This window comes from Cuculus canorus, chromosome 8 (assembly GCF_017976375.1).
Source record: "Cuculus canorus isolate bCucCan1 chromosome 8, bCucCan1.pri, whole genome shotgun sequence".
Classification (NCBI taxonomy): domain Eukaryota; kingdom Metazoa; phylum Chordata; class Aves; order Cuculiformes; family Cuculidae; genus Cuculus; species Cuculus canorus.
The window spans coordinates 22,183,542-22,208,118 of record NC_071408.1 but is presented as its reverse complement, the minus strand read 5'-3'; the positions used below and the strand labels follow the sequence as shown (position 1 = coordinate 22,208,118).

Genomic DNA, 24,577 nt, shown 5'->3' with positions numbered 1-24,577 from the left:
CCATTTGTTGGTTCAAGATAAACATCTAACATTTGGACCACAAAGTGCATCTGCAGCCAATTAAACTGAAACTACTACTAAATTAACAGCTAAATTTCTCCTAGTCTGTTCTTAAAATGCCTTTCAGAACAACCAAATATTACCACAGCATTATCTTCTAGCCTATGAATTAAATATTCTGGATTCCTTTGACGCAAGTCTAAGCTCAGGCATTTTATTTTATATCAGAGACGGCACATCTTGGTAGCATATCTAAGCCAAGATGTGGGCAGAGCAGCCTGTTAATTTTTATTTCTTGGCTAAGCCATTACCACTCAGATCTCCTGGGAATTTGATACCAACTGACAGCTGCCTTTCCTAAGTTATAACCGAAAACAAGCAAGTGAGCACAAATGGTCTTTTCCCTTTTTTCCAAAGTAGACTGCCACCATTTCAGAAACACCAACATTCACTTAGTTGCAAAAGGTTTTTTTTTTTCCTGTAATATGTTTAAGTCACATTTTGGGGATGGAGAAGGGCATTACTTCTTTATGAGTCAGATTTGCTTTGGTCCCTTTTAAGAAAGCCAAATCAAAATACACTTTAAATCTGCTGCTTTTTCAGATACCTTTTAAATTCAAGGAAAAACGATCAAGTATTCATAAACTTATCATGGATGAATGACGCCAGGAATCTGAAGATTTCAAACCGCTGGAGGAGTCCAGGTTTAGATTCATCTATCAAATAAGGTCTGGGAGGCAAGGAACTAACATTATTTTACAACAGATAGGTAAATTTATGGGAGGGTATGTATATGCACACAGGATTAAGAAACATGAAGGATTAAGAGATATGAAGACCTGGATATTTGACATCTTATTACATCCAAGCAACTGAGTCTGCAGTTGTGTGTACCGCATTTGTCCTGTATTGGTTCTATGCTTAAGGCCTCCTGCTGCTTACTCAGGAATTACTTCATGTCCCTTAATGCAAAGTCTGGATTTATTTTTTTCCCACCTTCCTCTGCAAAACTGGAAAAAGGCCTCAGCAGGTGACAGGGTACAGTGGGTTGTTATGGTTTGAGCTAAATTAGAGTCAGTTTTGTGACTAACTCAGTTGCTGCAAGCAACTTCATTTTTCTGAAAGCTAACTGCATGGTTTTGCGACAGTGTTCTTCTCTAAAGTGATAACACAGGGCACTGGTATGCAAAAAGGCCAATGCTTGTACTTAACCAAGGCCATCCTCAAACTGACAGAAAGGGGCTGCACCTGCCAGGAGGGATGAATAGGTCCAGGTGTGAAGGATGTTAACACATAGAGCTGGACAAATGATACACGTTTGGTAATAGGAAATAATACCAATCCTTCCTTCCCCAAAGAAGTATGTCAGCAAGCACAGGAAGGAAAGACGTGGGTGGGGTGTCCCTGCTTTGAAACAGGGAGCATGGTTGCTTTCCAAAATCAGCTGAGAATTTCATACAACAAAATCTTCATGTCGCAAAGATCTTGCTATTGCAAAAGTGTTTGGTGTCAGAGTCAACCTCTTTCTGTGGCCAAATACTTCTGACTCTTACTCTCATTAGGACCTAACGGTTGCTCTAGGGAAGCATTGGGAATTTTGCAATCAGTGGTGCGGGAAGCATGTGCACCGCACACCCTGCAGGACCTTCTAGAGAGCTACATTGAGTCCACATGGCCTGATAATACAAAATCAAGCCTGCAAACTAGGTGCTCCTTCCCAGTCCTGCCAGGCTAAGTAGAAGCTCTGACTGGATCTGATACATGCAGAAACAACAGCTTGGTCCTGGATGGGTGCTAGGTATGAAGTGTTACTTCCAGGCAAAAAGCTCTACATGCAATGAGTGTTCCTTGACTATTTGAAACAGTGCACACAACTCGGGACACTGATGTTCTGGAAGATACTGCTGATACCACATGCAGCTGAAACAGATAAGGATTACAGGAGGAACTGGGGGACAGAAAACCGCTCTAGGAAAGGGGACCGTAAGTTCAGATTGATGAATCTAGCCAATTGAAAACTGTAGGGGATATAATGCATGCTGAGAAGTAACAGGAAGGAAGAGGTATAAGACAAGGGGCATGGCTGACAGAAGGACAAACCAGTATGAACTCATTACAGTTGTATTCAAGCAGGAAAATTAGGCCTTTTTGACATCCACCTCATTCCTTCATGGCTGGTCACAAATTCTGCAACTAAGATCACCTGTGTTCTGCTATTGCCTCTTCTCTCTACTTGTCCTTCTCTTTGCTCTCCAGTACTTCTGTTGTTACCTATGACATTTTTCCCAGCTAGCTGCTCCCTAGCTCAATCTTGCTAGGCTGTCATTTGTGCTGTGCCCTCCATCCCTTAATCGTGCCTTGCTGTCTCATCCTTGATGCTCCTGGCAGTGACAAGGCAGCTGGGAGAAGATATCATTGCTGCTTATTGAACTAATTGTAATTGCTTGCTAAGTCTTGCATTCCCTTTCACACCTGGGCCTGAAGTATGCTCATGGTCTGTTCTGTCACAGCCCAGCTGTGTGGGATCCCCATCATCTTTTCACAAACTGCGTATAAAAATGTGGAATAAACAAGTCTCTGATTCTGGGCTGGTGTCTGTAAGCCCATTTAATAATGAGTTCAGGATTTAGCCCACAGAAACCAAAATACTTATTTGAATCTAATAGTAGTGAAAATATAACTAGCAGTCTGGGTTTGGAATGATTTATAAATGCATTTAAAACACAGATGTGGTAGGAAAAGTCGGGCATTTTCATTCTCATCTATTACAAGTGCTCCTTTCCTGACATTTCCATAGTATTCTGGTGTAGTTTCATTTGTGTTTTAGATGATCTGCCAACATGTATTTACTAGCTGATTGCAGAGACTCAGTCCATGGATATTTTATGTAAATGACAGCAGAATTTGGGCTTGTGCATGAAAGCTGGACAGGAAAGAAATGCTTGGAGAGAAAGCATAGGATGAACTGAAATTACATGGCAGTAGCCTTGAAAGTGCAAAACTATAAAGCGGACTGGCTAACAATAGTGATTAGAAACCAATATGAGAATTAGCTCTAAAGAGATCTCTATCTTCTAGCTATATTTTATAATATAACTTCTAATATATAAACCAAAGGTAAATTGAAGATAACTACATCAAGGAGATTTGGAGATGTGTCAGTTTTTGCCTAGTGGATCTTACCTTCTTACGCACCTGCTGTTCTTTGGCTGAATGAGCTTTCACATGTTTGCGCAGAGAGCTGGGGTCAGTGTAGCGTTTGGAGCAGCCAGGAATCTGACAGGCATAGGGTTTCTGTAAATGGGAGGAAAGGGAAAAGTTTTCATATCCCTCTGCTTCTCTACAGTCAGCGTACAGAGCGCTGAAGGATGGTCGTTTCTGTGAAACACAGCATCAAGCCTGAGCTGTTTGCCATTTGCTGTCTCCAGATTTGCTCTGTCTCCTCTGTGTACACAAGCCAGACATGATGCAAACAGAACCGCATCCATCACTCTAATTTTGCACTCCATGCAAGCACTGAGAGCACCTGACACAGCTGTACTCCAGCCTGTTGGGTATTGATTCCTGAGCTGAATTAAATGCTAATGAGATGTAGCTGGATGGGGTTTGAGAGCATTCCTCTTTTTTTTCCTAGCCTTTACAGTAGGCAAAATGATCACGAGATCACACACTATAATCATGAATATAGAAGCTCTGGGTTTGAGTTCTGATCTGCATAGTTTTTACAATAACTGTTCCATATGCAGCTGAGCAAAACCTAAGGCACAGCACACATTTGGTTTCCTTCATACCACGTTCCTGTTTTTCAATAACAACAGCAATGTCGTTCTTTTTATAACTCCTAACCAAACAACCTGCATCAAACATTAACATCTGAGCAAATCAATACAGAAAGAAAATCCACTATTGTTGATTTTGTCGGGAAGACCTTCTCAGCTGCTTTGGGCATGCAGCAGAGCTTGCCACTTCCACGTGGCACAGTGTGAGCACTCTCTCTTGGGAAAACCATCCAAGTGTGAGCAAGCATGCTCCAGTTTAACCACACATTCTGGAATTCCAATGACCGAATCACCAAGTTCTGCTCTTGGTTATGCCTGTTCCCAACAAGTTAAACACTGTCTCTCTCTCTCAGTCTCCAAATGAATGTGTAATTACTGAGTTAACAAAGGGACTCTGGCACTTGTTATTAAGTAACCATTGAATGAAGTGATAGCAAAATAGTGCTGCAAGTCAAAGCTCACAAAGATTTAAAGTTGAGCAGAACATTAATTTTTTTTTTCTGTTTTCTTGCCTCATCTGTCAAAGCTACCTTAGCCACTTGGACTACTAAGTCCTTTTGGTGTCTTCACAAAAGTAGAAAGCTCACTTGTCATCACCTCTGTGTCACATTCTTTAAACCTCCTGATTTCAGAAAGAGGATGCACGAAACAGTTCATGCATCCTCTCCCATCTCCCCATTGGTTTGGGAAGAAGTGACTGTGAGGTCCTTTAAACAAGCTGCTCTGCTTCTGGAGGAGTGATGACAGGCCCTTTCTATCACAAGGACAGATACAATCCCTTTGTTCTGCTTCTACCTAGGAGAAGGATCTGCTTCCAGATGATTTAGTAGAGATTCTATCGAACTAGCATACACCAGTAAGTCTCTGAAATGATTTACAGATTCTCCTTTTGGAGAAGATAAATGATGGAGTGGCCTACATTGAGAAGCTTTAAAACCAATTCCAAATGCACAATAAGGAATAGGCAGTCTATATAAGCCCCTTTTCTTTGTAAGTAACTCTAGAGGATAAGTATTGCTGCTCTGTCCAGCCAGCAGGAAATTTCTGAAGGAATAATAGAATCATTCAACAATCCATGACCTTACAGGCTAACACAGCACCTACCCAGAAAGTTACAGGGCAAAGCAAATTTATTGAGAGTGTCTGGAACACAGAGAACTGACACCTGGGGAAAAATTATGGAAGACTTTAACAAATCCCTTAGCAGAAAAACTAGCAGAGTATTTTTCAAATCATTGATGTAATTCAGATTAGTGATACAGAGACCCTAACAACAGGCAAGCTGGACGAAAATCTAAGTACCTTTAGAAAGGTTCATGGTCATTTGCTTTGACATTCCAGGCAGTTATTTTGTCCATGTAGTTAAGGCAAAACACAGTCTTTACAGGAGCACCATCCTATAGCTTAGTTACTTTTTGCATTTACAATAGCACACAACATACTAAGCTAAACCACAAGACTGAAGTTAAACCAGGTAAGTGGCAGTTAGTCACTAAGGTATAGGGATACAGAAACAGTTTTCAAGAACCTGCAACAGAATAGCAGGGAGGATATTTTTACATGTTTAAGAAAGTTAGTAGAAAATGATTACCGTACCTTTTTCCTGATTTATGAGCATTTCAGATAACAAAGAGAGATAAAGAGAGAAGAAAAGAAAATAGAAAATTAAAAGAGTCTTCAATAATGCACAGATCAACAGATATAAGAATTTTTGCTTGTTTTGTTAACCATTTGAATTACCTTTCAGAACTAATGAGTGGCATTTTATTTGTGACTCTGGCTAATGAAAAGATATCTATTAGATTCAAGCAGTGAAATTTCAAAATCGTGCACCTAATTTAGTAGAACCACTTTCAAAGGAGAGGCATTTTAGAACTAATTACAAATTCAGGTATCTCAGGTCTACTTTCAAATAAATAAAACATTGTTATTGTAAGTGTGCTTTGGTTTGGAAAATGTGACTGACTCGCTTCTCTTACTTGTTTGTTTTTGCAAGGCATAATGTACATTAGACATTCCTTAATGCTGCACTGTCTGAAATGTGTAACTGCTTAAAAAGTAAATATCAATTAAACTCAACAGTTCCACCCCATAAACAGTTGCCCAAATGTTAAACCATGTTCACTTCTTTGAAAAAGACAAAGGAACAACTCTGCCTGTTATTGTTTACAATCTTTATGCTAAGGATTTAACTGGTCTACAAATCCGTCTACTTTCCTTCCCCATAATATGATTATTTAATGTTATTGAAGCCTAAGACAGTAGTGGACAGGCTCCCATCTTCTCTGCAAGGCAAGTGATAAGACTTGTAGAGTTGAGCCAGAATCTACCAAATGTACTTAAGAAATGAATTTGTTCCTTACAGTTAATGGCACTAGTTGGTACTTAACAGACTTCAGATAGATATAAGACAAATGTATTTTTACCTTTACAAAATTATATTCCAAATTGAGATGCATTTACCTTCCACTACAATGCCTGAACTGGTTTTGCATTCATTCAGAACAGATTTTGCTATGAAGCAACACAGGAAAGGAAGCAAGACAATGACACACATTTAGCACAGCAGCAATGACTCAGCTTTCACTCACACTATATCTTATTCTGCTGCTCCCTCCTCTTACTGGAACAAGAACAATGTGAGAGTTTGCTGAGTAACTTCTTCCCGAGTAACCTATTCTTGAATAACTTAATTCCTCAGCATGAGTAAGACAGCTGAATTTGCCTTTCTGTGATCATGTCTTTTTCATTTCGCAAAGCACATACAATTCAAAACCAAAGTACAGCCGCTTACAGCTGAGTTTTCTGAGTCGCTCCTCATGAAAAGGAAAAGTCACCCTCCAGTTACAGAACAGACTGTGTACAAGGACTCTTGGAAAACTCACTGCAGCTCCCAGTATGAAATCATGCTTACAGTATCCAGGTGTGTTCGCTGATGCTTTGCCCGGTCACTGGAGTTGCTGAAAGCTTTCTGGCAGCCAGGATGCTGACACAGGTATGGCTTCTCCCCAGTATGACTCCGGAGGTGAATCTTGAGGTTCTCAAGCCTAGAAAATGCTTTGTTGCAGCCTTCAAACTGAAAAACATCATAAAAAAGTTGTTGTAAAGCACTATTAAATAAACCATATGCAGCAACAATAAGAACAGTGTAAGATCCAAGTTAGACTTGCAATAAATCAACCAACATTCAAACATCTGTTGAAATTTATGGATGAAACACAACATTTTGTGCTGTTCATTTAATCTGTCACTGAAGACATGGTGTGTGGCTCAATAATACCAGTGTTATAAATATCTCACACATTCTGTCTGAAGTACGGAATGCTTAAAGACGTGGTGGCAGTACAGGAAATTTTAAGAAAGAACAAGTGTTCTGGTGAGTCCTCTTAGATGTTAATTGGCAAGGGAGCCACTGTGGGCAACAACAATTAGCTGCTACAGACAGTGAGCAAGAGAAGCTATTTGTGGCAGGTAAGAACCTGGTTTCAGATGTCTGAAACACTATACACTAGAGCAGATGAGCACGGACTATTACAAGAAGACCTGATCCATTTGAAGATCAATCCAAAGGAGCTCTGCTGTTATTCTGCACCCTTTTCTGTACTAGCCATATCATTCAGATCTGTTCTCAGCATTTATACAGCCAGTAACCTGAGCAATTCTGACTTCTTAAGTACCCGTTTCATTAGGGAACTCAGTAATCAAATGCTGTATAGCATTTATAACAAAAGTCACTGTTTCAAATTAAATCTGAGTAAATAAATAATTAACATTTCCAGCAAATAGGCAAGGAAAGGGTGTTTTCCATTGCTCATTGTTAAGTTTCAGTGTTACAGACAAGAGGAGTAGTGGAGGTACTGTTCCTAGGATGGGCTTCGGGAACTCAGTCTGGTGAGCACAAATACCTGCACATGCACATTCATGCACCAGCAAACCCATAAAATGCACTCAGACACTTAGGTATGTGCACAAATGCTTCTTTGCATACATGTGTGTGTGATGGTGTGCATATACTTTGTGCACCCTGCATTGCAGCTCCATGACACTGCTTATCTTCTGTATCTACACAGAGAAAACCCTGGCTCCTCTATGATTTGAGATCTTGAAAAATGTATTTGAGAAACACATCCCAGCTCACCTTGATATCAACACTAACAACAATCCAGACAGTAGGTAGGTATATCTTAAAACCACTACTCCTGAAAGCCTTTTTTTTTTTTTTTTTTTGTATGATTCTTGCTCATAAAGAGTGAAATCTGACCCTCACAAAATTAAGAAGTGCTTTGTCTCTTCCTTTTGCTGAGCCCAGATTCAGCTCAGCAGTGTTTCATTCACTGCCTGTGGTTCCTGCATCACAGTAGTTACAGCCTTGCCAATCCTCGTCACATTGTTTGTTACATACACCTCTCTGGTATACATTGGTGTCTTCAAACTTCTGACTCAGCTGTTGCATCCAACATTGCAGGCAGAGGGATAGGAAGGGAGAGCAGATGCAGGTGGAGGATGCAATAAACTGGCAGCACCTGATCTCCTGGTGCCTGAACAAATGCAGTTTAAAGTACTGATGGAGAAATGTCCACCACACCCTGCTCAGATCAGTGTGTTTTAAGCATCTCAGTACAGTGAACATCCGTATTTTCAAGCTAGCACTTATTTTGCAGGCTGTGTTTTGTCTTTGGATGCAGATTGGCTCTGCACACGACAAATTCAGCACACCAGTGCTTAAACTAGGCATCCACACAGAAAGTTTCCTTGCAGACTGCAAACTTCTGCCTTTCCCAGCCATTCATCCATGAAAGGATCACTATGGCTTTTACTGCCCTATGTATTTCACTGCCCTGGCCAGATATTTAATGAGTCTGAACAGCATATTTGGGTCCATGTCTGCAGGCAGCTATCTGATCTTTTCCCATCACAACTATCATGGTAAATCCACAGAGTCACTTGGAGACACACAGTCTACAGTCTCGGAAGTTTAAGGTTTGGCTGTTTCTCCCCTAAACACTTGAGTTGGGCTATGGAGGTGGGGGAGTTGGGGAAGTGACAAAGCCATCTAGGTTTGAAAAGAAATAAACTTTCTTCTTAATCATCCTAAAAAGCTGGCAAGGATTCAGAACGATGTAATCTGAAATGTGCAAATGTGCTCAAGTCCATGAAAAATAAAGCAGAGTTTTTTGCAAATCTACAGTTCTTGTAAGATATTCCACAAAACCAGCCTCTGGCAAACGGAGTTCATGTTCTGAGGTCCTAAAGATCACTTGTTTCGTCTTTGTTCCCCAGGCTGCTCCCGCCTCTCCCTCTCCCTACCTTTCTTCAGCCTCCTTTGATTAGTGGTATGTTCACAGTGTCACATCACCCCCTTTAAACTAATATCCCTTTCATTTTCAGTTCAACAGACCACCTCTTCTCAGTTTTACTCACCAATAAATAAACACCAGGTCGGGTGAGGATGACACGCAGCGTCTACAAAACTATTTCGCAGCTCAGCTCTGCAACTGCCTTCTCCCAATCCCAGGTGAGCAGCAAAATAAAGCTTCTCCGTGAGGTTGTTCATGCTGTCTCTGTTGTGTATCCTATTCCTTCTCTCTCCCTAAGCAGACCTTTCACTGACTGTTACAAGTCTTTTCTGTGTACTTCACTCACCTCTCTAAAGGGGGTTCTCGTTCTCACACACAGGCATAAAAATCTAACCCAGAAGGACACAACATAGTGATGTTGCTGGAATTGCATCCACACTGTCACTACAGTGACACTGCATAGCCTGATCCTTCTTGTCTCAGGCCTGGAAGACCTGTTAGGCCACAGAAGTAACTTCTCAGCTATTCAGTCACAAATGGAGGATCTTGAGCCTCAGAATGTTTTTCTAATGGATTACCAGTTCACACCTCCATATCTACAGCTTAATGCAAAGGAGGAAAGTATGCAGAATAATCCAAACTAATTGAAGGTCCAGCTCCATTATCATTGATGTCAGTAGCAAAAATCCCAATGTCAAATGTCCTAAAATATCTAAACATAAGTTTAATTTAAAACACATGAAAGCACATACATTTAAGAGTTTGCTGGATGCTGGATTGGGACTTCAGGAAGAGAAGGAACAGGCCCTCCCAGAAATGCTTAGAGCTACCACGTAAGCACCAACACTCAAATAGGGGTTTATAATACATTTGCTGTGGTCAACAGCCTGTTTTGGGTACTAACACATAATCCAAAGTTCTAATGCCTTCAGCAGTAAAGTTCCTCCATCATGACATATGCCAGGACCTTAAGGGCCTTTCTTATTTACATTATTATTTCCTAATTTATATTATTTTTATTACACAGCTCTATTAAGCTGGATAACAGGAATTGGGGCAGTGACAATGCTGTGATAAATTCAGTCTAAATACATGAGATGGGAGAACAAGGCAGTAAAGAGAACAAAATGACTCCAGCACTCGTATATTCAAGAAGGCAGCATTGCTAAAGGTATGGGCTGAGAGAATCCAGTCAGAGCTGCAGAAAGGCCTCCACTTTGAAGGACTCCAATAAAAACCTATTTCCATTCTGCTATTTCTTGCTGGATCTGCTGACTGTGTTCCTTGCAGTTTTCCCTACAAGTCCACATGTGGAGACAGCACCGCTGAGACCCAGCTTCCCCAAAGTGGAGGCGTCTCAGCTGTACAGTTGTGCAAGGACAAGGTAACTTCAATTATGTTGCTGAGAAAACTGTGCTAGGATGACTTTGTCAAGTAATACCTACTAGGCTTCATTGCTGCTCTCCAACACTTTTAGCTCTTTCACCTACCCTTGCCAGTTAGAGGGTATTTAATAGTTATACACACACCAAATAAAACTCCTCTGGAGAAATGAGGGCCTCATTCTCCTTTTCAAATAACCTCCAGGAAGCGCCATCAATCCCATAAGTGCCTCAGCTTCAATTACAGTAAAAGTTCAATTTCCAAAGGGCTTTAGGATGGTAAGAACTATTTGATCAACTAAGAAGGCCACTTACAGTATCACCCATTCATCTGGCCCCAATCTGTCACTGCTTAATCCCACAATCTTAAACATTTTGATAACGTTTGATGCCTGGGATAACTGTAACAAACACTGCATGATTCTTGAAGTCTGTTAACATCAACAGAGCTCTTAAACAAGTTCATCAATAAAAATAATAATTACATTGCAATTGCTACTTTTGTCTCTACTGTGATATTGTCAATGTGCACTTCAGACATTGCTGTGCTACACACATCTGAGCACAGACACACAACAGAGCCACGTGATTACAGTAAATGGCATGATGAAATTACTGGATTTTATAACTACTGCGGCTTTTAGAATAAAGCTTCTATGAGGAAATAAGACATTGTAGAAATTTACAGGACTAAATTAGTTCAATACCATATGAAAACACATACGTTATCTTTATTTTACACTAAAACCTCACTGGAGTGTAACTGCCGCAATATCACGCATTTTAAAGGCGTATTTCTGAAAACATTAAATTATCTCTCAGTAATCTAAATACATCACAATTTTCCTAAGAAAACAATTTAATAACTGTAATTGCTTAAAATATTATTATTTTGCTTCCACAGTATACTTAGAATACACCTGAGAATGTTGCCATGCAGAAATCACAGCATATTCTCAAGAGGGTTTATATTATCAAATGTTTACCATTTTCATAAGCGTATTTAATCACAGTCATGTCTAGAATATCTGTCAGTGGTACAGATCAGAAGAAATAAACTATAAATGAAACAGCTCAGCCCATAGGGTGAAGCAATAACTGACATTTTCTTGGGAAATGAGTTATGACTGAAAAAGAGAGGCCTTCACAGTTGTAGTGCTAAATAGGTCCAGTGTGCCATTAGAGAAAGCTCATTAATATACACCTCTGCTCTCTGCTGCAGGATCAGTTAAACAAGCTGCCTTTTATTTATAGACCTGAAAGGGAAAGTGCAGGTCATATTGGCTGCTGACATCTCAGACAGCCTACAGATGGAAAACCCAAAACATTTCATTCCAAAGCATTTAATACTATCAATAGGAAATCTTACGTCTGGTCAAAACATCTACAAGCCTTGTGAACATTGTGAAATGTTCTTTCTTCCCAACTGATTACAAAATTGGGAAAATTTTATTGAAAAACATGTTATGAGAAAAAGGATCCTGTGAGGATATGTATCCCTTCTGGAGGGGAGGAAACAGTCACACCACTCTAAATAGCATCAATGTTTTATAGCACACTGAGTCTAATGTTGAGGACATGGCAGGAGGCATATGAGACTCCAAACTGTTATGAATGTCAGTAACTTAAGCACACGAGTTGTTCCACTCAATGCAAGAATCAAAATATCTGATTTGGTGCTTTGTTTTTTCTAGTGAACTCCTGATTGGATTAATTTTTAATTCTCTATTGTAGCCACAATGTAAAGCCCTTATCCTGCAAATACTTGTTCACAAGTAACATGACTCATGCAAGGAGTTTTATTAAGCTCAAGAGAACTATTTGTGTACAAAAAAGCAACCCACAGGACTGAGCTCTCAACCACCTAAAGACCCTCAGTTCACAGAGCCCCAGTTTACAGATTTAAATTGTTAGAAGGTCCTCTTTTTAATTTGTGATAACAAACAATGCAAGATACCTGCAACAGAAAAAGGACCTGCCAATTTCTATGGCTTCTTTTGAAGTCCGAGTAATTTACATTTGTGAAATGGCACGATCACAGCATCAGAGTATCATCAAGGTTGGAAAACTCTAAGACAATCAAGTCCAACCATCAGCCCAACCCCCTCATGCCTACTAAACTATGTCCCAAAGTGCCACATGCCGCAAAGCCTCTACACACTTTTTGAACACCTTCAGGGATAGGGACTCCACCACTTCCCTCGGCAGCCTGTGCCAATGCTTCACCACTCTTTCGGTAAAGAAATTTTTCCTAATATCCAACCTAAATTTCCCCTGGTATAACTTGAGGCCATTTCCTCTCATCCTATTGCTTGTGACTTGGGCGAAGAGACCAGCACCCACCTTGCTACAACCTCATTTCAGGAATTTGTAGAGGGTGATAAGGTCTCCCCTCAGCCTCCTCTTCTCCAGACTAAACAACTCCAGTTCCCTCAGCTGTTTCTCATAAACCCTGTGCTCCAGACCAATCACCAGCTTTGTTACCCTCCTCTGGACACACTCCAGCACCTCACCATTCTGGCAGTGAGGGGCCCAAAACTGAGTATGGGATTCGAGGTGTGGCCTCACCACCATCAAGAACAGGGGCACCATCACTTCCCTACGCTGCTGGCCACACTATTTCTGATACAAGCCAGGATGCTGCTGGGCTTGGCCACCTGGTCACACTGCAGGCTCACGTTCAGCCGCTGTTGACTGGCACCCTCAGGTCCTTTTCCACTGGGCAGCTTTCCAGCACTCCTCCCCAAGCCTGTATCATTGCATGGGGATGATATGACCGAAGACATGTGACTCCTACATGATATTTCATTTGAATCCTGGCAAAAACTGCTTGTACTCGTTTTGTTATTTATATTACAAAACAGGATTTAGGGCTGTAGCCAGACTATTGTACAATGGCTGGTGGTAGGAGAAGAGGTAAAAAGTTTCAGAAAAGGCAAAAGAAAAATATCTAGACAAGTAAGCCACAGTATAAATGCAACACATCCTTCATGTTATTAGATTTTAGGGTAATTACAGCCAACTATTTCACACCAACTCACTGTACACCAGCAGTTAATTTTTCTTTATGCTATTAGGCAGGTTGCATATTTCCTAATTAACACAAAACTGGGAAATACTAATACACTGCAAATCCTGGAGGACGTGTTTGATCAGCATACGTCACTGAATTAAAAAAGACTTTGGGCTGTCTCTTTTATTTCAATTTTATGAATTTTATAAGCCTCTAAGTCCGCATTCCTGAACCCCCCTCTGGCAGTACCAGGAGTTATGGGTGCACGAGGAATGCAGACCTGGCCCACGCAAAGGCATAACAACAGGCTCATTTAAGTCTTGAGGCTTTCAACAGCAAACAGGTCTGATTCTGCATGCGAGGTGATTTCCACACACACACAGACCTCTCTGACTGCAAAACCCAAGCACCTGCCTGCCAACATCCACTGAGATAGGATTCCTCCGCTCTCACTGTACTGTCTAAAAAATGAACAGCCTCATTGTTAGAGCTCCCCAAGTCCCTGGGGAATGGCAGGTCTGCTCAACACGAGGTTGGCAGCTAAGAGAACTTAGTGGGACACATCCTGCTCGGTAGGTGCCTGTCCCTCTCCCCTGACTACAGAGGCAGCCTGGAATTGGCTTCTTGGTTTCAGTTTTTTAATGACAGCTTTACCTGTGTTCTTGAGTACCTCTGGCACTAAGGGTGAGTTTTGTTGATCATCTCTCGAGGTCTGTTGTCATACCAAGTGCAGTAGAGCAGCTCATCAGGACAGGCACCGAGTCTTCGCCTGTCTCTAGGCAGCACTGGCACGTTTTGGCTCTCAAAATTCTTGCTCACATAATTGTAAATTACCATGTGTCAGGAAAGGGGTGAATGTTGTTCGAAGTACTTAAATATTTATAGATTTATTCTAGAACCAGGAGGTCAGGCTCAGCAGTAGTGAGCTTTCAGTGAGTAAACAGAGCTTTCTATCCGTTTTCCAGCAAAACCCCAAATATCTTGGGAACTGTCAGAGCATCCTATCATTTTCACAACACCCTGTTGCTAGTCTTAAAAGTTCTTTTTAGTAATTCTTCTTTAATCGAGTAGAAGGACAAACATTTGTCAAAACAGAAGTACTTGCGTTTATTTGCCGTAATGTATGAGAAAGAACCAGGAAAGGTGGAGATACATGACTATCAGCAGCATGACAGCCACAAATTTTGCCATAAGGTTTTGCTAAATATGTCATTTGGAAACCAAACAGTTTTCTGAGACCTCATTACAGTTGGACTGAATGTAGTATTATGGCTTGCAGGCAAAAATAACATTGCATGGAGCAACATTTTAAAAAACAGAGTGCAAAATTCATATGGTCCTGTAACAAGCAAAGAGGAGATACCTCCCCCCCCCCGAAATCTGCATGTCAGTCCCTTTATTTCCTCATATGTAATTGGGAAACTCTTATTTATTTGGGATTTTTTGAATAGCTTGCAAGCTATCTGAAATTAGATTACAACACACAATCCAAGATTTGCTGCTCCAATATCTAAAGCCAAATCTGCTTGTTTCGGGGACAAAATTAAGATTGAACACAATCAATTAAACCCCCTCTCCAGCTGTGCCAGCAAAGAACCACAAATAAAATTAAAATGCTTCCCTCCAGTTCTTGTAGATGTTTTTAACAAAATACAGTTTACTACACGTACCTCAACAACTTGTCCCTCTGGATCAGTAAGTCATAATCTTACCTCATTTTCCAAGGAAATATTTCAATTCCAGTTTGCATTCAACAAATCACCTACTTATTCCCATATTAGCTGAAACTTGGCTGAAATTCTGTCCTACAAGCTTGCTTACATTTTTGTATTCTGGTCCACATTTTAGTCACATTCCTGAATAACGGACTGTGCTTTTGGTCTGGGAGGGCAGTTACACTGCAAACAGTTCTGTACAGAGTGCATTTCACCGATATGCAAGATGGAGCAGGCGCTCACAATTTACCTACAGGTATGAGAGCTTGCGAGTTTGGAGGGAAGAATTAATTTCCTTAAGATAATGAATGCAGCCCCAGGACAAAGGGAGAATCCATTATGGTTTATGTGGACTAACCCGTTGTGAGGAGAAAAATAAGAATTAGAGAAGACAACAGTAAGAAGGAAAAAAAAGTCATTACCAAAAGAAAAAAAAGCATCCCAAACTTATGGCTGATTAGCATAGCATCTTAAAAGGCAAAAATACCACATGTGTGGCATGTTACAAAAGAAGATTAAAATAAAGGAAAAAATATCCAGAGAACCATGAAGTCTCAAAACATCTGGAGTTTTATAGTAACAAGGAGGAAAAAAAAATCAAAAACATAATTGAAAAAAGTCCACTGTGATACATTATTGTACAATGAAGCTTAATGGAACTGAAAGGAGAAGAGATGAAAAGGCAAAATGGGAGGGCGGGGGAGAAATAAGAGAAACAAGAAAAGGCATTTATGTTTTAAAGATGTCACTGAGGGGTTTTATCCCAGTTATTAAAAATTACACACTCTGCTTCTGTAAGCTGTTCCTGTAATGTGTTGAGCGCTCTCTTTCAGCGTAGGACATTCATGCATGCTGGGGAATTCATCAACCCTTTTGTACCCGCTGTAGGGGCATGTTTCACTCCTGATTCTTTGAGAGACATCTGCAAAGAGAATGGCAGAGAAACTGCCTGTCCTGGTTTACATTCTGAGTCCAGTGGGAGACCCGAAGAGAGGGAGGACAAACATGTAAATTTAAAATGTTTGCTTAAAACAATGCACACATTCAGGAACTAAGCAAACAATCTTAAGCTGTTATACTGGCATCAGACACTGGATTCAACTGTAAATGAAATACCCTGAACATATTCACTAATAAACATTTCTATGGAAAATAAAATTAAAAACTTCCCTCTTTTTTCATATTTTTCTCTTTTTTTTAATGACCCAGTAAAGGAAGAGAAAGATCTGCACACAGCCCAGTGTCACATGCCAGCAGTGTGTCTGCAAACAGGGTTTCTAGTTCACCACAGGCATGAGCATCCTGGATTAGGTTTGTGCTCTCAGTCCCCGGTCACGGGAAGATTTGAGACAAGCATCTGCCAAACCCCGTATGTAACAAACACGACGTAATCTGGCAACAGTGACTGCTCATCCCAACTTCCCACTTATCCCCTAGACTATTATTTTTTTTAATCCTGGGAATCCCAGCTCATACCTTTGTCAAGGCCAATACATAAGTATGTTTTACAGCCCTAGCGTGTCGCATGTCATCACAGCTAATAAAGCGGCTCCTGTCCTTGGCAGATCAAACAGAGGAGGATCCTGTGGGGGAAAACTGATCTACAGTTGAAAATTGCTGGCTACAGTGAACTGAAACTAGTCAACCACAACCAAATGATCTCTTAGAAAAAAATGAAAATTAGCAGCAAGATAACTCTCCACCCACCTGTGTGGGTTTTTGTAGCAAATACAACTCTTTGTATGTGGTTCAACACAGATCATTGATTTTCCTCCTAAAATCTGTTTCACAAAGTGGATAGCTTTATTTCTAGGGTTTTCTCTTGATTTAGGTAGGATGGGGGTGTTTTTTTGCTAAAAGGCACTGTCCTTCTCATACTCTACCTGTATTCTTTCCCATGTGCAGATAATGGAGCTTTTTCTCTTAAACTGTTGTTTCTAAAGATCAGTTAAGAATGAAGTTGGCCTGCAAATTAATAAACTGCAAGAAATTTTCAGCACTGGATTAATCTTTGCACAAAGTAATAAGGACACACAAATTTCTCCAAGGTTCTTCTTGGCAAGAAAGTAGACAACCTGCTGGGATTTTCCATGCTCAGGAAGGCTCCTCCTCTTCTGTACCATGCTGGGCCAATTTGGTTATCAAAAAAGGAAAACTGGGCTTCAAGTGGTAATCTAAGAAAGGCAATGGATCTGCTAAGATGTACATGATCATGCCCAAAACTTCTTTGCACATGTAGAGCTGAGCTCTGTTGAAGAGCTCTAAAGAGCTGCTGTGAACCACCAGGAAAGACAGACTGTGCAATGGGGTAGGAATTTGTTATCATCTCAGGGTTGATTACTTTATTCTGCTTTTCCTCATGTCCTGGCTGTGGAGTAGAACCTCAAGAGACATTGCTCCTTCACCCACTGACCCGCTCCAGCAACAGTACAACAGAATCCCACTTTACACTGGGAGAGCCAGAATGTAAAAACAGGGAGAAAAACAATCTCCTCTTTCTAAGAGAGTCGGCTCTCTTCCCTGCAAATGAAGTACTTCTTATTTTACCTGAATTCACTAGCTTTAGTCTTGCAGTGTTTCATTTCATCTTATTTGACCATGATCATTGTATGAAGGAAAATCTGTGAAATGTATTCCTAGGAAAATTACTTCAAAACCTGTTTTAAAGGAAGTCAGTTTTCTGGCTTTGGAAAATCAAATCAGTGTCTAGGCTTGGTTCGGCACTGTGTTGTTGGAAAAGCCACCTTCTAGAGTACGGAAACACAATTCTGTTCTTGCACTTCGAAGATGACTGCCATGATTCAGCTGAGCCAAAGCAACAGTCCATACCAGATCTCCTTCTCTCTGGTAAATCCAATACAATGTGATGCCTTCTGTTAGAAGCTGAACTCCTATTACCTCACGCTCCCACGCACTAAGTGCCTGTGTTGCAGCAGTTACAGTGCTGATGCACACCAACTTGTGAAACAATTACATTGGATTCTGTACTTGGACCTCCAAAGGAGAAACTAAATTAAGATCTTGCTAACAAACACCCAAAAATCCATTGCTACTTTTCCCTGACAGCAACTTACATCCTAGCACATTGAACTAGTGTGGGTAGTTGTGATCATCACCAAATCTTGCAGTTTTAAGTGGTGGAGCTGCCTTTTAAAATCTATTGTGAAGATGAGCTCTCTGCCAAAGAGCAGACGGCGTGGCAGCGGTGCCAGGTCCCGTCATTCTCTATAGCACTGTGGGATCCTTTGGATAAAAGGCAGTATAGCAATGTTCTCTTCTGAATAGCACTTAATGTTTTCCCACAGTCTTATTGTTTACAGGGAGTTTAGTAAGTCACTTCACTAATTTAAAATAGATCATATCCCACATGGGTGGGTAACAATAACGCATATTGGTGAATCATATGGCTTTCAAATGATATGTATGAAAAAAGTGCTACACATATTGTCTGAAATTTTATTGTGTGAAACCACAGCACTTAGCTCCCTACCAGCTGTGTCAACAATTCAGGGCAATAAACTAATACAATGTAGAGTAACAGCAAGGTTAGTTCTAAAAAATGAAAAGCCAAGATAAAAAAAAAAAATGCAACAAGAAAATGTAAACAAATATTAATGAACATCATTTCAGATGGGAATAGCCAGCCTTGCAAATGCAACCTCACAAAATGTAGACTCCATGGTTCCAGGTTGCCATCTAAAAGCCTAAGAGGAAAAGGGATTATATGAATGAAATTATTTTTAAAAGGGAAGAAGAGCAGGTTTTGGTATCTGAGGAAACCAGTGTGTTCCACTGAGACTTTACAACCACTGCAGAAGCGTCCTACCTTACTACAAGTTACATACGCAGGGCTAGTTTTAAAATGGAAGGAGAATAAAAATCTTTCCTGAACTTTGCTTCCTAGGTTCAGATCAGCCTCATGTCCACATCACTCATACAAGATGCTTTACACACATGACGTAGCTCCTGAGGATGCTGCCAAAGGACATTCCTGACATACTTGACCAATAGCAGCCCATGTACTGGAATGGCTGAATGAGCCAGGCTCAAATAACAAGGATTTCACGTTGAGCCGTCTCACATAATTTTTTATATGTTGCTAAATAAAAAAATAAATAAATAAAGGAATAAAAGACATTTTCTAAGATAATATTTTGAGGGAAAACTGGAAATGGAACTCAACGGAAATGGGTTTTAAACTGAAATGTTGAACTGTAGCCAAGAAAATTAAATCTTTTTTTTCTGAACCCCAATAAAAGAGTCTTAAACACTCTCTGTAGACCACAACTTTAAAAGAAATGAAATTATGTTATTGTCATGCATGATTATCCAAAATCTAGAAGGTATCTACAAGGTTTTCCTGAGAGTTATACCTCCATCCCATAGCAGGAAACCACAATCACTTCTGTACCTTACGTGAAGGACTTTGAAATGAAAGTGCCTCAAAATCAAATATAAGCAGCTTTCAACATGTGCATTTAATCTTCCTAGGTTAAGAAACACCCCGTGGCCACCACACTAAAGAACTGAAAACGTAAATTGAAGAAATTATATCCATATGATTAAGTAAGATTCTTAAAGAGAAACATGTTGTTAAGTCCTTCATTGAGAATAAAATGAAATGCAGTAAAATAGAAGCTATTTGGAATAAATCACTGACGAACATGCTTTCTACGCAAAATGGCAGCGTTCAGCTGAGTGGACATCTGGAGCAAATTAGCATTATGTTGAGAATAATATAAAATTAGAACATTTAGTTTCAGCTTCTAAAATTAAATATAAAATCAGAGACCAATGTTGTGTTGGACAGCTTGCCTTGTGACTCTGATAGCAAGAGTTTATTTCGTTTGTAAAGTTGTTTATGCCTCCCATCACTCCCAGATACTATCTGTGCAAACAGCATCAGGCACCACAGTTGGGTCTTGAGATGTGCTGCTGAGTCCTGCATTGGAGGTTCAGAATGAGGAGTTCAAGGCCAACTGTGGGCCAAAGCAGTTTAGGTATAACAAGAAGAAATGACCCAAGACTATCGGCAGAACTCGGACTGCACCCAAGCCAAACCTCCCAGGGCCTGAATATGTTTCATTTTGACATTTGGATGCTGACTCGGCACTTTCTGGCTCTGGAAAGCATCCAGAGTTGATGTGTTGAAGGTGCTGGATGACTTCAAGCCTCTGCAGGGCCCCTCTTAAAATATGCTAAGCTCCTCCTGGCTGCTGCTGCTGAAGCTACTCAATTCACATGAGGTCTGATATGGCCAACCAGAAAGGACTCCCAGCTCCTACTGAGGTGAGGGTCAGAAGATAAGACTCTGCTCCTCGTGGAACCTGCACTATTCGTTTCAGGGACAGAAGCTGTGCAGGAGGCTATTGCACATTTCACTCTTTCAGGCATTTTGAACCTTTATGCTTTAAAATACTCTCCTAGCTGTTTGGAAAAAAATAACACCACAAAAGCAATGAAAATAAGATCCTTATAGTACGGTTTATCTACTTTTTGATATAGTTGGGAACATGGCTACCTTGTCACCTGTTCCTGGACTTCCTTTAAGGTAGCCCCATCTTTCAACATGCAACCTAAATTGGATGTGCACAGACTTGCTCCTGCACTTTGCAATGTAAACACCTGCACATATGCTTTAAATAGTCTCACACCTCTATATGTAAAATTTCAGACACCTGTGAATTGGCTTTAAGCAGCCCCAGTGGGTCCTGTGGGTGGAGAACTTCCAGGTGCAAATGAATGAGGTTATTTCAAGGGCATAGGTAATGTATAGCCTCCAGTCTGAGTACACACAATACCACATTTCCAAATCCAAAGCAACACTTTAAATGCCTGTCCTCTCTTTGACTCATTAATCACATACAAAATGTGGATATAAATTAATTTGTCTCTCTTGGGATTGCATTGAGCCTTAATTTGTTTGGTTTAAAATCTCTAAAGCATCTTGAGATCTTTGCACTGAGCATGCACTCCACAGGCAAGAAGAGTCTCAGTCTTGCTCTTCCTAGAGCAGTGCAGGAAAGGCTAATTTTCTTCAGTCTTGGGGCACGGTTCTTTGAGATTATTCCAGAGAGAATTTTCTTTCTGTGTCCCTATTTTAACACTGACAAGATTCTCTTGTTTTTATTCCAATTCTACCAGCACTTTTGCATCAGAACTTCAAAGATGATTTCTTACTCCAAAATTCTGGTCCGATTTAGCCCATCATTTACTTGCACAAAATTCTGGTTAACACTTCCATTATAGTTTTGCAAATGTTACCCTATGTGAAATAAGGCTGAGAACTCTGAATTAACCTACAGTATCTCTTTTTAAATCCCTATTTTCCCTCTTATATTTCTTCTCCAGACATCTCAGAACTGAGGGGGGAAAAAAAAAAGATGGTCAGTTTATTTTTCTGTTTAACAGGTGAGTTGTGGAGTAAACTTGCTCTGATTTCACAGTGATCTATGGGACCACAATGCATTCTTTGAAAAGGAGAATAAACTTTGGCATTTAATGAATGATTAGAACTTTTCCAAAAGCTACCATAATTATTTTAAATGCCTTGTCCTTTTCTCCTCCTCCAGAAGAGTGTCCAGAACAACCTCAACTTTCACTATGCAAACAAACACATATTTTAATAGCAGTGAGGAAAGTTCTGCAGGGAGAAACAATACCTTTTATTAGACCAATGAATACAACTGGAAAAGATAGACAGGTTCTCAGCACAAAAGCCTTTATTTCAATGTAAAATTCTCTCCAGAGTGACCACAAAGAATTGTAGCCAGAGACTAAAGAAACGTACGTGCAGAACATTTCCATGCTGCTCTACGAAGAGAAGTCTAATGGGAAGGTGGGTCTTTGTGCCATATGCCAGCCGAAACATAGTGGCATGAGTTCACTTCTGCCTTTCAGAACAGTTCATTGTTCACACTCAGGCCAGAGCAAAGGCTTCCCGGATGGGCACAGCCTCGTGCAGAGTATGCCACAGACCCAAGGAGTTGACTGTTGACACAGCCATCCTCTTGAGGTGGAATAGGCTTGCTTGGCTTTGGACAGAGGAGGTGCTTAAAGGCAGCCTCTGCCTAGCACTGCTCCACTTTCTGTTTTACACTTTGCCCTTGGGACCAGAGAGGAGATTTTGTGAATCCTTCCTACTCCAACTCCTCCTCTCTCACTGTTGCAATCCTGGAAACACCAGGGCCTGTGGGAATGGAAAGATGCAGCCTTTCTTTCTGTCCAAACAATCCTGGATCAATGTTTCATGTGAGGAAAAAACACACATTCCTCCTTGTGAGTTTTCTGTGTCCTCTGCCACTGCCAAAAGTGATCATATGAAATAAGAACTCTTATTTCATATTGAACTTCATATTGAATTTCACATATTGAACTCAATTTCATATTGGAGGTTGGTGCCTTTTCAATTAGACCCTAATTACAGAGAACCTAAAGAGCAAACAGGCAAATATGCAGTTGGAAAATGCACAGAAGGAAAATAAAAGGGGCATGAGAGGTGGGCCAACTGGTGTTGCCTGTTCTCATGATTTCTATGTATGCATGATCTCACCAATTACATGATACGACATCAACAGTATAGGACTGCTCTCTGTGCTGAATGTCTTCAAAAACATTCCTGGCCTAAGAAATTCATCTCTAAAACCACTTACTAGTGTCAGCCTTTTGCATAGCCTAAAACAGGGACTTCACCTACAGCCATGCTAAGGCACCCACTTCTTCCAAATAGTGAGAAGCATAACAGCTTACTGAGCCCTTGTGAGTGAGACCACACCACAACTACTGATGCATGCACACATTAAACAACTGTCTTGAACTGCTAGGGAGACTACATTGCTCCCTTCAGCAGAAAATCTTTATAGAAGACTGCCCTAAAAGCTAAGCCTTGACTTGCTGGCAGTATGTTACAGCCAGATGAGTGGGGTTCAAGACCGCACAAATACTATCTCTCGTGGAGACAGGGGCCCTAGAGGTGTTCAAAACTATTTCTTTAGCTGTATGACCTAGGTTTATCTGCCATAAAACCATAGTCAGAGTGATGGACTCCTGAAGTTCAGAATGGCTCATCACCATTAGAATGCTTTTTCCTAATCCTTATGGAGCCACCCTATACACAGCCAGATATTCCACCTCATCAGACTCCAAACATTTTTCAACCAAGTGAGGCAAGTAAAAGAGTTCCCCAGAACTCACTAAGGGACAATCTAAGGATTTCTGTACATTTGAGGTACAGTGTTAATGTCTGTGAGGCTTCTTTGCCCAAATGCAGCAGGGCAGAAGAAAATAATGACTTCGAAAAAGCTTTTATAAAAGAAGAGGAAAAGGCAACTTGAAGGGCCTCTAAAATAAAGGTCTAAGAGTAAATATAATAGGAACTTTTATTTTGTTTTGCACAGGAAGAACAATACGGCATGCAATAGAATTAAATAACAAAAGCTTAAAACAGAGGAAAGGGGATAGTTATTCCCAGAACATGGGAGATTCCAGAGTTTGTTGCTGTGTGGAACTGCTGTGGAGAGCAAGTGTAATTTAGAAAACTTTTGGACTCTTGCATCCATAGCAAGACTATCTAGAGCTGTCAAGAGTTGAAGCAGACAGTTTGGAAAAGATACTGAGCCTCCTGCTTCTGGGGTCACCACCACTCTAATGTTTAGGTGAGCATTATGTGATGGGAGGGTAATTCCACATCTGCTCATTCCTGTTTTCATACTTACTGTGAAGCATTTGCTGCTCGCTACTATCAGCTGTTGTAACAGTAGGTACCTGTCCTACTGTTGGGTTTCTTGCCCACTGTTGGTGGGAGACAGCTGTAACATTGTAAAGAACACATACTCCTCAAAGTCACAGTTACCTGCTGTCGTGGGAGGATGCCTCTCAGCCACACGCAGACATGAAACAGCGATCACTGTTGTCTCGGTCACTGACACCCTCCTCATAAACATTGAGGCAAAGAAAGCTTCCCAAAGGTGACTGAGCCCCCTCATCCTCAGGCAGCTGTCCAAGACAGCTCGGATATGCTACCACCACATTCCTCCTTGTTGATCATTAGGACATCGCAGAGAACAACAAAATCAGAAGAGCTCCCGAGGAGATATGGCTTAAAAGGTAACACTGGGCCTAACACACGACGAGGCCAACAAGATGCCACTGTGAATTCCATCTTTCCAAACCTTATTTTCTCCACCTGAGTTCATATTCTCTCCTGCCACCAGCTGTTCACCTGAGAGGTGCCACAAAGAAGAGAATGACAACCTCTGGGACAGCAAGATCAAAGCCTGATTGGTTTGGCGGGCACAGAAAGACAACGTGTGGAGAAATAAAATCTAGTGGCTAGCTAAGCAAATGGAGCAGTCGGATCTCATCAGAGTCAACTGCAATCACTGTCTTGCTT

At 40.7% G+C, this 24,577-nt stretch overlaps 1 protein-coding gene across 3 annotated transcripts in view; it reads right to left on the bottom strand.

The window, feature by feature from the left end:
- Positions 1 to 24,577, bottom strand: part of GLIS1 (GLIS family zinc finger 1) — a 203,957-nt gene that overhangs the window by 35,783 nt on the left and 143,597 nt on the right. For all 3 annotated transcript variants that reach the window (XM_054073241.1, XM_054073242.1, XM_054073243.1), the window contains 2 exons: positions 6,694 to 6,855; positions 3,184 to 3,294 (listed from right to left, as the gene is read on the bottom strand). In XM_054073241.1, the coding sequence (XP_053929216.1) occupies positions 3,184 to 3,294; positions 6,694 to 6,855 (273 nt within the window). The remainder of the gene's footprint in view (positions 1 to 3,183; positions 3,295 to 6,693; positions 6,856 to 24,577) is intronic.